Here is a 12,168-nt window from a genome sequence, read left to right as displayed (position 1 = left end):
TCGAAGCAAATATCAATGCCATATTTGACTGACAGGAGGGTTGCCAGATTGCTACATGGAGCAAACAAAACAACATACGTACTAAGTTAAGAAGGATAAAGTGAACAGTGTATTTGAAATGCTGCATTTAGTGTATTTAGTATTGAGGCACTGTTCATGCCTATTTTTAGTGAACAATATGACTGAACCATAAATTGAAATAGTCTCCTCCTAAAAGTGCCCCCCTCCCCCCCCCAGAAAACAATGGATTTTTTATTTTCTGATCTTAATAATTGATACACATTTACATGTATAGTTTGTGCTTCATTGAGTATTCCATTAAATTTTTTTTCAGAGACAAAACAGGCCACAGGGAACATTTTATTCTATCCATGTCCACGATGTAAATGCCAAGTAGTCACTTTGTCTCACTTGAGCAGCAAGAAGACTGAAAATAAAATGTGCAGTCCTATTTTCGCCCTCTCTCTAACTGCATGTTCAGCAGGCAGTGTGCAAACCATTGTGCTAAATTCACTAAGTGACAATGACCAAAACATTCTGCCCCCCTATAGATACAGTTGCTATGTTTTTCTCCTGGCACAATTGCTGAGTAATCAGGAAGCACACCGACAGTGTCTCAAACCTTTTTGTCCAAAAATTTAATTACGAGAGTTATTTACATTGGATGATGAGAGCAATGACCAAATGACTCAAAAGAGGCAAACCTTTTCAGCAGCTCTGTCCATAAATAAATCCAAAAACAATACATAAATACACAGAGAAACATGTATCTCATAAAAAATAAATAATATACATGTAGGCTACATCAGTGACTTAAAATAAATAAATACGTACTATAAAAGAGTCTACATTCAGAATCAGTATGCATGCCATCATATCAGTTTATAAAATATTCAGAAAGCAAGTGACAAGAGAACATGAGCAACAGCAGAAAATAGTTGTTTCAGTGAAGCATATTATAGAATTATATACTGTATATCTCTGTATATATATCTCTTTACAAATAATGAATATTTGGCATTATATTCATCTCACTATAGATGCGATGTACATAAGATGAAAATAGTTTTCCCTAAACAACTACCCCCCCCCATTTTGTCTTAATCATTGAATTGTTTTACAAGTTTAAGGTAATCTTGACGTTTCTGTTCTAACGTTTTGATTAAGAAAATGTCCCCTTTAAATATCACACATCGAGTTCTTCGGTTGAAAGTGGAGAGAGCCAGAGGTGAGGCTGCCGATGAAATATTGAAAATATGAAGGCGGATGCGTTAATGTAGCAGAGATGATTTGCTTCTGGAAAACAGCAAAAAAAAAAAAAACCAAAAAAAAAAACCTGGGGCTGAGTAATGTGAAGAAAGATGGCACTTATAGTGGATTGCTGTCCTCACAGTATTTGAATGTTTTCGCAAGGTTACGGTGACTGACTTGCTATTAATTCATCATCAGTCTAGTGACTTCCTGCCAAAGGGGAATCTCCTCCACTTCTCACTGCATCACATGACCATCACGTTAACGTCCTTTTGAAAAGAGTCACAGAGGATCTGGGTTAAACAAGCTGAAGTCTGGGAATATAGATTGTCATGGAAATCCGGAAAGGTTGAATCAAGGCAACTGGACTGTTCTTGTTTTTTTGTAGACGTTTCTCTTTAATCCGAAAGCCTTCTTCAGCTTCTCCGCACTGGAGATTTAGAACCGACGAAGCCTTTTGGATTAAAGCTTTGTACTTGCTACATGGGTGTATGACCATGCGGATGTGTCTTTTGATCGTCAAGTTTGATCAATTCAGGAATTTGTTCCTTTTTGATGCAGTTCTCATGACTTGGTTTGTCCAAAGACGAAAGCCCTGTTTTTTTGTGTTTAGTTTTTTGTTTAAGCAAGACTTCTAGAAGTACGACCTTGACGAGTCTGCATGACTGTATAGGTGTGAGCAGCGGTCGACAGCAGCCCCTGCGTAAATGTGCTCATTGTGTTTGAGTTTTACTGTTCTCCTGGCATCCAATTGACAGCTAAAAAGTGCATTATCTCCTTTCCTACATGCGAGGGCATCACAGTAAGTAAGTGTTCTATAGAAATCCATAAAAAAGCCATCGCTCAGAAAATTGGATATAGCAGTGGCACGATCGATGAACCGCGATGTAGCAGGGGAACACAACTATTTTTTTGGGGCCCTTGTCAGTCATTGACCCTTAAATGGTTGTCGCCCCTGGACTTGGTTCTACTAAATTTAACAACTATACTGTCCCTGTGTAGTATGTACTGTATATACCTGTATGTAGCTCTTATTATTTCCTTAGGAGAAAAACGGAAACATCAATTTGAGGTGAGGCATTTATTTGTTCAGTTGGAAAGCACCTGTCAAATAATCGAGGCACAGTGTATGTTAGAGCTGAAGCCACTATTTGAGGGGATAGGATATTCCTCTCACGTGACTTGACTCTCATCTCGCTAGCCACTTGCAATGATCTGCTTATGGTTTACATTGCATATGTGGCCAGTTGGTACTGTGCATGAGGGGAAAGGGAAAAACAAATCCACGGGGACGTAGTTCAGCAACGAAGGCCGAGATTCAGTAACGCATTTCTCAACGGCGGCTTTTGGAGGGGCCTGTGAGGCTGTTTGCCTGATCTCGCCAAGGACCCAAAATCTTACATAAGCTGCTTTGCCTAGTGAAAGGCAGACTGAAAATACCCAGCACAGCGAACAGAGATCCTCATATAACACAGCCCGCCAGCAGTTTGGGGGCCCAACGCGGCGCTCACGTCTCCTCTAAGCCAGCATGTGTCAGGCCGGGTCTGTCTCTCTCCTGTCTGCCTTGCCTCTGTACGAACAGCAGGGGACTGTCTCTGCTTCTGCCAAATGGCTGGCATCACGTCCACACGCGCCTTCTGTCAAACTGTTAAAAGTCTCTCAAGCTAGGTGTAGATGTGTGTCACCTAACGGATAGACACACAGTGTGGTTTGAACGCACATCTTTTTTATACACTTTGGTCGCACGGGAAACACTAACTCATCAAACACTCTGATGTTTGAAAACAGGAAGGTAAATTGCACCGAAGTCAGCGTCAGTAATGTATTTTCCTAAATAAAAACAGTAGGTACAGCTGCACAATGTAGTACAGTTTTAAATGGCTTGTCGTCAGAGGGTTAACGGGTGAGCTGGGGTCTATCCCAGCTGACCTTTGGGCGAGAGACAGGGTACAAACAGAAAAGGGACTACACCCCTCACATTTTTTGCAAATATATCAAGTCACATTGGGCCCAATTGGGGCATTTTCACTTAGGGATGCATTCACTTTTGTTGCCACTGGTATTAATAGCTGTGTGTTGCGTTGTTTTGAGGGGGACATTAAATTGACATTGTTATACTTTAAATTGTAGCAAAGTGTCATTTCCTCAGCGCTGTCCCATGAAAAGATATCATACAATATTTACCCCCAAAAATATGTGAGGGGTGTACTCACAGTATAGTCGTCGTAATTCTAGTTTGCAGGGGCGTAAAACTAAACTTCTTCCTCAAACTAAACTGCTTCCTAATACTACCTTTGATTAATATGCAAGTGCAATACCGAATCTCATTACATTGTGCATATGTACCAAGTATTGTGTTGTGGCTGGTGAGTGTATGTGGGGTATATTTCATAAAAGTCCTTATCTTGCAGTTCGTGCATCACAGTGCGTGAGATGTGCGATATGCCACTGGAGAGTAGCGGTGGTGAAATAAAGTCAACGTAGACTCTGACCTCATATTCCCCTTCTCTTTGTCTCTGTCAGCACGAAGATAAACCAAAATGTGCACTCTTGCGCGTACCTGTTATTAGGAATGAAAGACCATAATGTCATCAGAAACTGAATGAGTTTTTGTGGATGAGAAGAAAAGTTATAGTGCACTCACTGGACATGTCAACATGACAACCGCACAATTAAATAAGGATCAATACAAAAAGCACTTTCAAAATTCTGCCTGAACAAGAATAATGCTTAGGTTGAGTGAAAGAGAGGTAGGTCACAAGGTGCTTATTATTTAGGTCTCAAAGTGCAATGCAATATACAAAGGAGCCTTTGTATTGTTTGTCTTGTTTAGCTACTGTACATGATGGGGCAAAATTATGTAATACCTCTCAATCCGATAGATTTCTATTATAACAAGAACAAACACATTATTAAACCGATTCTCTCTCCGACAGTGTCAGTAAAGACTGAGCATTCCAATCTTTGTAAGGGCAGAATTCCAATTTGAATGTTGCGTTTTATTGGATCGTGCAGCTGTACCTTATGTTGTGGCTTCAGTGAGTGCAGCTTGTAAATCCCATTCAAATTGGTGAATACATCTCAGTTTATCGAGTTTTGAACATGCTAACTTCAAGAGAATCGGCGCAACACAAGCATGTCGAAGTAAACGTAATCAAGTATCAAGTGAATATGAATATTCATGTATAGGATTTGACAATCCGCGGAAAGATTTGCTCTTGCGTGAGGGGACAGTGCAGTTATTCGACAACTCAGTGAGACTTAACAAAAACTAATATAATAAAATTACATTTTTTTTTTTTTTTTTTTAGGAATAAAAACAGCAGACTTTTCCTCTAACATGACATGCTCAAGGGTACAGTACAATTGAGCTGAGCATTAGAAAAGCACTGTGGATTGCGGTGAAACAAAACAAAACAAAGGTTCCTTTGTGTGCGCGTGTTAAAAGCAAGTAGAGGGAATGTGAGCAATGGACATGGCGGAATATACTGTACTGGTACATAAACTATGTTGTTCAAACCCATATTGAGAAAATAAAAAGAAGGAACTATCATTACCTTCAGTTACGTACATTTTCCTTCGGAAACGGAATTGTAATAAGTGCATTAGTGCGGTCAACACGTTTTGATCTATGGACACAAACAAACCATTTGTTTTCTTCCCCGCTGCGTTGATGTTATGCAAAATATTGGCACAATGTTTTCAGTTTCAAGACCATTTGATTATTTGATAGTTTGCAACAGGAACAGCAGATGTAGGGAAGAGGTGTTTCAAATTTGAATGGTGATGAGGTCATTTTCCCAACAATTAATTCCATGAAAAATGACCACAACCTGATTTAGATTTTAAAAAAATAAATAAAAAAATGTAACAAGAAAAGCTGCATTTCCAACATGGTCTGGGCTCACTGACTGAGGTATTTTAAGCATTGGCACTTTTCACAATTCACATTAAGTTTGGGAAATAAAAGTCAATTACTGAAAAATTCAAAGAGTTGGAGATTTCCTTAATCTATTTAAAATCCTCTTCTTTTTGGAGCTCAAAGGCCTGGTTGCTAATAGGCTTCTCAAAGCTACACTTTTAAAATGGCACTTTGCAAATGTTGGAAAAAAAACACTGAAAAAAATACCATGCAAGATGCTGGATGAGGGTGTGGTAACCAGATTACTAGTGAGAAAACTAGTCAACCCGTGTCCGATATACAACTCTGATCAATTTGGGATGAGAGGCACATCCTACAGGCCGATGGCATTGGCGAGGGGCACTGAGGATGGCTATAGAGATCGCATAAATAAATAAATAAAGAGAGAATAGAAGTCTAGAAAAAAAGGCTAACTGAGCAGGGAGACAAGTTTCCCCTGAACCTAAGTTCTCAAAGTCGAGTCTGAGCCTCGGGAATATAGATCTCAATGCTGTCCGCTCGCTCCGAGGCAGAGTTCTGCCGGAAGGAGGCCGCCCGCTTGGCCGCCATGAGCCGTCGACGAGCCTCCTGCCGGTGCCTGTCGGGGAGGTCCAAGGATTTCTCCCTTGTCACCAGACTCTTCTGTCGACTTGTCTTCTTTGGTGCTGGAGGTGGAGGCTTCGGGAAAGAACAGCAAACTAATTAGGTGGTGCTTTCAGAACATGTTCAGCGCTTTGTCTGGATCAAACGAGCTGCTCAAATTCAGAGTTGAAAAACAAATTCATATTGTCCTTCCTTTCTCCTTTACCACTCCACTAATTAGTTTAACACAATCTCTTTTCCAAGGCGTGGCTGAGGTATTTCTAATGAGAAAAAAAAAAAAAATCATACCACAGTAAACAATCATCACAGGAGAAGACCAAGTAGTCACCATTACTCAATGTTATTCACTACTAATTCCATCATGCCAGCGTGACAGTTGAAACGCAAATCTTATGCATGACTCATAACTCATCACAGATTTTATCGTGGAATGCTTTGCATCTACAATGTGTTTTGTCCCTTTAGGGCAGTGGTCCCCCAACCTCCGGTCATTTGTTACAGGGCCGCATAAAAGGAATGATCAATTTATATAATTTCTGTTGTAATCCGTTTTCGCGTGTCAAATGGGTTTTATTTTGAAAAATGACCGGATCTTCTCTGCTGCAACAGCTGCGCGTCACATTTGACACGTCAAGATTGCACCGAACGCTGCGGCAGTTCCTTTTCCGCTCCCAGCCGACTCCCTCACGGCGGCGGCCAAGCTCAACGAACGAATCATTGCGTAAACTGATTCAGTTCATTACGTTCACTGAAAAGATTTGTTCTTTTGAACAAAAACAAAAAAAAACTCTAGACTGCACGTCGGTCGCATGATATGTCACTAAAAATAAGTCCGCAAACTTAGCAAAAAAAATAAATTAAAATATATATATATATATATACACACACACACACACACACAAACACACACACACATATATAGATATTATTCATTGACTGCATGAACATGAATTTTCGTGCGTTAATTTTGGCAGCAGAAAGAATCTCACTTTGCTTTTTTTAGCCACAGGTACACATGGAATTATGAATAAAGTTGGGTATCATTTTGCAAAAAAAAAAAAAAAGCTTGGCACCCACAAATGTAATTTTTGTTGTGAAAGATTATAACCTGGGATTTTGATTGCTGTCGCATCACTGTGTGACGCCATTTACTTGCGAGTCGTTCTTTGGAATCGCAACCAAACGAGTTGCAGACGGTTGGCAACTAAAAAAAACTAGTTCCAGAACCATGCACACTACACGACATGACTTAAGTGTTCAGTGGCGTTCTGTCGTGTCGCTCAGCGTGCAGATCTCTTAAGGCATCCAACACGACACTAAAATGCAGATATTAAAATTACGACCCCTACAACTTCTACTACAATATTTTTTTTTCTCTCATGAAATTTCATGACCTCCAACATTTTGAACATGGGGTGACGGCAAATTATACGCGTTTACTGATCACCGGCCAACCTCTGAGCAGTTGTGAATGGGGCATTGACCTGGTATTGAGCCGTGCCAGTTGTATGAAAGTCAAAGATGTGAACTGCTACCACTACAACACTTAAAAGTTTGGACTTCCAAAAGAAACCCTCGAGCTGTCCATCTCTGCGACCAGGATTGAAAGTGTAGTAAGGACCCATTTACCTTCTTCTCTGGACTATCTATTGGCCTCCAGTTGTTGCTTTTAATCTCCTGCAGCTGGTCAAACTTCAAGGTGACGTCATCAACGGAGAGCTGCAGCAGATCCCAGAACCCAGCCAGGTCCTGTGAGGTGGGCCGAGGCATAGCGCTGGGGTCCTACAGGAGGTAACAAGCACAAGGTGACTATGATTTGATGGTTTAATTCTTGTCTAGGATGATGGGAGAATGCTCACTAGTTTGTGAATTTCAAGTAACAACTAGATGTCTTTGGTCAACAATTAATCCTGTCACCATCCATCCTTTTTCTAGAATGTTTTTCTTGAAATCAAATTATCCCAAGAATCTGTGTTAAGTGAAAATATAAATTTGACACACCACAGATAGGATTGTTGTTAACAAGCCTAATTTCATCCATCCAGTTTCTGAGCCACTTCTCCTCACTAGGGTCGCGGGCTGTCGCGGGCGTGCTGGAGCCTATCCCAGCTGTCATCGGGCTGGAGTCGGGGTACACCCTGAACTGGTTGCCAGCCAATCGCAGGGCACATACAAACAAACAACCATTCGCACACACATTCACACCTACGGGCAATTTAGAGTTGCCAATTAACATACCATGCATGTTTCTTTTGGGATGTGAGAGGAAACCGGAGTACCCGGAGAAAACCCACGCAAGCACGGGGAGAACATGCAAACTCCACACAGGCGGGGCCGGGGATTGAACCCCGGTCCTCAGAACTGTGAGGCAGACGCTCTAACCAGTCAATCACCGTGCCGCACAAGCCTAATTTATATGATTCAAAAATATTAAGCGATTGTCTCAGCTCTCAGATGCTGTGGGTGTGTCCGCTGAAGGTGCTAAAAAACACGCCCCACTCAACTGTCCAATACAGTGGTATGTCTAGCACCTTTCGTATGCCTACTCATCCCTATATGTTTGAGCCGTGAAAATATATACACTTAAAGCCTCCGGTGGCTGGAATATATCCCACCACGACGAGAGGCGTTAGCCACCTGCTAGCTCGTGGGCTAATAGGCCTCAAGACGCCGGGGACGGGCGGCGGGCTCGTCCAATTCTTCACCGCCTCGTTTGATGTCGTGTCGGTGTGTAGGTCCACATAACAGCGGCACTGTTAACCATTTATTAAAGACGGAGACACACGTCGTTCAGCTTGTGGCTCACGCTACATGACAGACATTTGAGCACATGCTTCCTGCTAGTTATGCACGCACAAAGCTTTACATTTCAACATATTACGGTGTGTGAATAACTCCAAATACGTAACACATGGGAGCGACACTGACATGTTCTGTAAATTGTGGCATTCAGGGAAGATGTATTTTTGGGGTGTAAGCATAGTTAGCTAACTAGCCAACTGTCGTGGTAGAAATGGACCAAGTAAGTATAATGAAGTAACTCGCAATTGCAGCAGACAGTCACTGATGTGAACAAAGCCGACTCATGCCGGAGACGCAAGTGTGTCACTGGGCGCTGTTTAAAACCACACCCACCCCCCAAAAAAATCCAGAAAACTAAAAAGGTGAATCGCAGTTTAATGCTATATCACCACAATTGAGTACTACAGAGTTCTCACCATTTGTATGTTTTCAGCAATTATCTTCAACCACATATGTATGTAGAAATAAATCTCTGAATTCACCTGACAGACAGACAGACAGATAGATAGATTATAGATCGCTAGATACTGAAGATAGATAGATAGATAAGATAGATAGATACGTTATTAATCCTGTTGAGGAAATTTAAGCATTTCGCAACTCAGTCAATGGACCAAAATACACATGCACATACAAATATTAGCAATACACCATGCAGCCAGCCAGTAATAACCACCTGAGTCAAAATGATAGAAGTACTGCAAATAAAAGGGCCGCAGTCATGAGCCACTGCCCTCAATTGAGGCATTAAATGGTCTAATTGCTGTTGGAACAAAGGACCTCCTGAAGCATTCAGTCCGCTCGCGGATTGAGATGAGCCGCCCGCTACGACTGCCGACTGCCGCTCTGCCCCACTAGGGTGAGGTGAGGCGGGTGGTTTAAGTCACGCTTTCTTTCAAGAAGATTGTGTCTTTCACCAGTGTTGTTCTTAATCCTCTCCATAGAATCTTTATATTCATGTTATGTTTATTAACGATTGAAGATAAATCATTGTAGAAAACACATTTGCTGTGATTCTACACTAAAAAAAAGTCCTTTGAATGTACTTAATTCGAACATGTACTGTACATTGGTTGCACATGATTAAAATATGTTAAACTGAAATATATTATTTGATATTTTCAAAGAAAAGAGGGAAAAATTACAAGAGTTTACCACATTTTAATCATTGGCAACTTGAAATTATGTACCTTTTTCAGTGTACATTTGTATAATAGTATATATGATTGAAACCATATACTGTATCTTCATCAGTATACTGTGTAGCGTATATTGGCGTTTGGATAAAACGTAATTTATTTTAAAAATAAATTCGTCGAAGTAGCGACGCCTGCGTTGCTTCCCGTTTAGCGTGATATGACACTTAACCTTATAAATCAAGCTATTTTTGTCTCGTAAAGGGCACGACCTTACTTTTTATATGTATAAAATGTAGGAAAAGCGACGACAACCCTTTTATCAGTCATCATCATCTAAAGGTTGCTACATTTTATGAAATAGGAGTCCTGGATGACAGAGGTCTCCTTATTAGACGCAAAACACACACAAAACACAACCAAGAGTGGAATTTTATAGAATATTTAATGAAATCTACGAGGGATCTATAGGGAAACACAAAGAGGGGTCTAACTACGACAAGGAAACACAAATAATGGTGAAAGAAAGAAAAATAGGCATATGAAAAGGGAACTAGAACATCGTGTGCTGCGGGGCTAAAGTTGAAACTGTGACCGTTTATAATGCGTTGAGTCAAAGCGAGAGCAAAGTTGGGATTTTGTGTGAACCTCGTAATTTCCCCAAAATTAATAGGCAATAATATTGTACATCCAAGCAATGCTTGTCGTGTTGTACTCACGACCGTAGAGCAGTTGGTCTTTCTCCGGACATCACAGGAGGGAGAATGAAGCAGGTTTGGTTGAAAAAGTACAAAAGATGCAGAAAAATAAAACAAAAACAAAAGAGGTGGAAGAAGAAAAATTGTTGTTCGTCACGCCCCGTTGGGAGAATATGACCGTCTCTCTCCGCACCTGTTTCCGGGATCCGCAAGTTCAGAGAACTCACGTTTGTCTGGGAGCGTATCTGGTAGCTCAGCAGCAACTGTTCTGGAGGTTTAGCAGCGGTGATCCACGGAGGCTAGGGAGCCGGATCTCCACCCCCAAGGATGGAGATCTTGCGAGCCGCGTGTTTGAAAAAAAGAAAGAGGAGGGGGGGCGGCATAGCCGAGCCGTGCCGAGGTCAACCAGAGCAAGCCAGAGACAAAAACAAGGGAGCCAGACATGAAAGAGAAAGAGAGAGAGAGAGAGCCGGGATTCAAGGGTTAAATACCCAGGGGCGTGAAAGGGACAGAGAAGGTTGGAGAAGACCACATCCATCGACTTGAATTTCAATCTGCAATTTAGCCATAAGAATGGTGTAAAAATCATATTTTAATATAAAATACTCCCAACTTTGTACTCTCACTCATAGATCAAGCATATAAACTGACTGTTTAAATTTTAGTCTTGACAAATCAACTGTTTATGGTGCAATCACATTTCCTGATATTTGTGCTTCAAATCAAGACAAACAGTTCTCAAAGTCTCACAGCTGCACCTGTAAAGTTGACACACTGACACAGACATCAAGGCATACATTTGGAATATTTCTGCAGAATTTGTGAAATATCTAAACGGTCATTTTCTCTTCAGTTGAAAACAACCATTCCGGGTTACAGTACTCTCAAACGCCAGTGGGTGGCGTCTTGCGTGCATGTTTGAATATTAAGCAAATAGTTCATTGCTGTATTTGCGTTCCATTGTCGATCTGTCCCAGCTTGGTCTTCTCGGAGAGAGGATCCCACCTTTTGGTTGCCATCTTCAAAAGAAGGAAAGGGGTCTTTTTGAAGACGGGAATCCAGATTTGACGGGAAGCTGCTAATTAGGTTAAGGTCCAGTAGGTGTCTTCTAGTGGTTGTCTCGCACAGCAGGGCTGCTTGGAAGAAAGCAGCTTAACAAGTTGTGGGGGAGTTACTGTGACACCTCAGGTTGCGGGGAGCATGTCCGCTACAACTATAATAACAGTATATTTAAGAACTATAGAATAATGTGTACTTTTGTGATTGAAAGTTCTTGATGTGTTCTCTAATTGCTACTGAATGGTTAGTTTCTACTGCCCACATATACAGCGGCTGAAATAAGTTTTTAACACGTCGCCATTTTTCTCACTTAATATACTTCCAAAGGTGCAATTAACCTGAAAGTTTCACCAGATGTTGGGAAGAACCCAAGTAATCCATACATACAAAAAAGGTAGAACAAATAAGCTCAGAAATTAAGTTGTGTGTAGAAATTTGAAATGACACAGGGAAAAAATATTGAACACATGAAGAAAGGGAGGTGCAAAGTGGCAACGAAAGCCAAGACAACACCGAAAATCCATCAATAATCAAACAGCAATCCAGCCCCTTGTCAGTGCATATGAATATCAGCTGCTTCAGTCCTAATTGATGGCTTACAAAAAGGTCTCATTGCCAAGGTGTGAGTCAAGACACATCTCATGATTGGTAAGAGCAAAGAGCTGTGTCAAGACCATCGCAAACTAATTGTTGCAAAACATAACGATGGCATTGGTTA

General features: G+C 41.1%; 1 protein-coding gene across 3 annotated transcripts in view; it reads right to left on the bottom strand.

Moving 5' to 3' along the window:
* Positions 1 to 616: 616 nt before the first annotated feature.
* The window catches only part of dlgap2a (discs, large (Drosophila) homolog-associated protein 2a), a 129,315-nt gene continuing 117,763 nt past the window's right edge, over positions 617 to 12,168 (bottom strand). For all 3 annotated transcript variants that reach the window (XM_061795677.1, XM_061795678.1, XM_061795679.1), the window contains 2 exons: positions 7,385 to 7,537; positions 617 to 5,830 (listed from right to left, as the gene is read on the bottom strand). In XM_061795677.1, the coding sequence (XP_061651661.1) occupies positions 5,624 to 5,830; positions 7,385 to 7,537 (360 nt within the window). In that variant the 3' untranslated portion in view covers positions 617 to 5,623. The remainder of the gene's footprint in view (positions 5,831 to 7,384; positions 7,538 to 12,168) is intronic.

Source organism: Phyllopteryx taeniolatus, chromosome 13 (assembly GCF_024500385.1).
Source record: "Phyllopteryx taeniolatus isolate TA_2022b chromosome 13, UOR_Ptae_1.2, whole genome shotgun sequence".
Lineage (NCBI taxonomy): Eukaryota > Metazoa > Chordata > Actinopteri > Syngnathiformes > Syngnathidae > Phyllopteryx > Phyllopteryx taeniolatus.
Note: the sequence above shows the minus strand (reverse complement) of the source record. Positions and strands in the feature narration are given on the sequence as shown.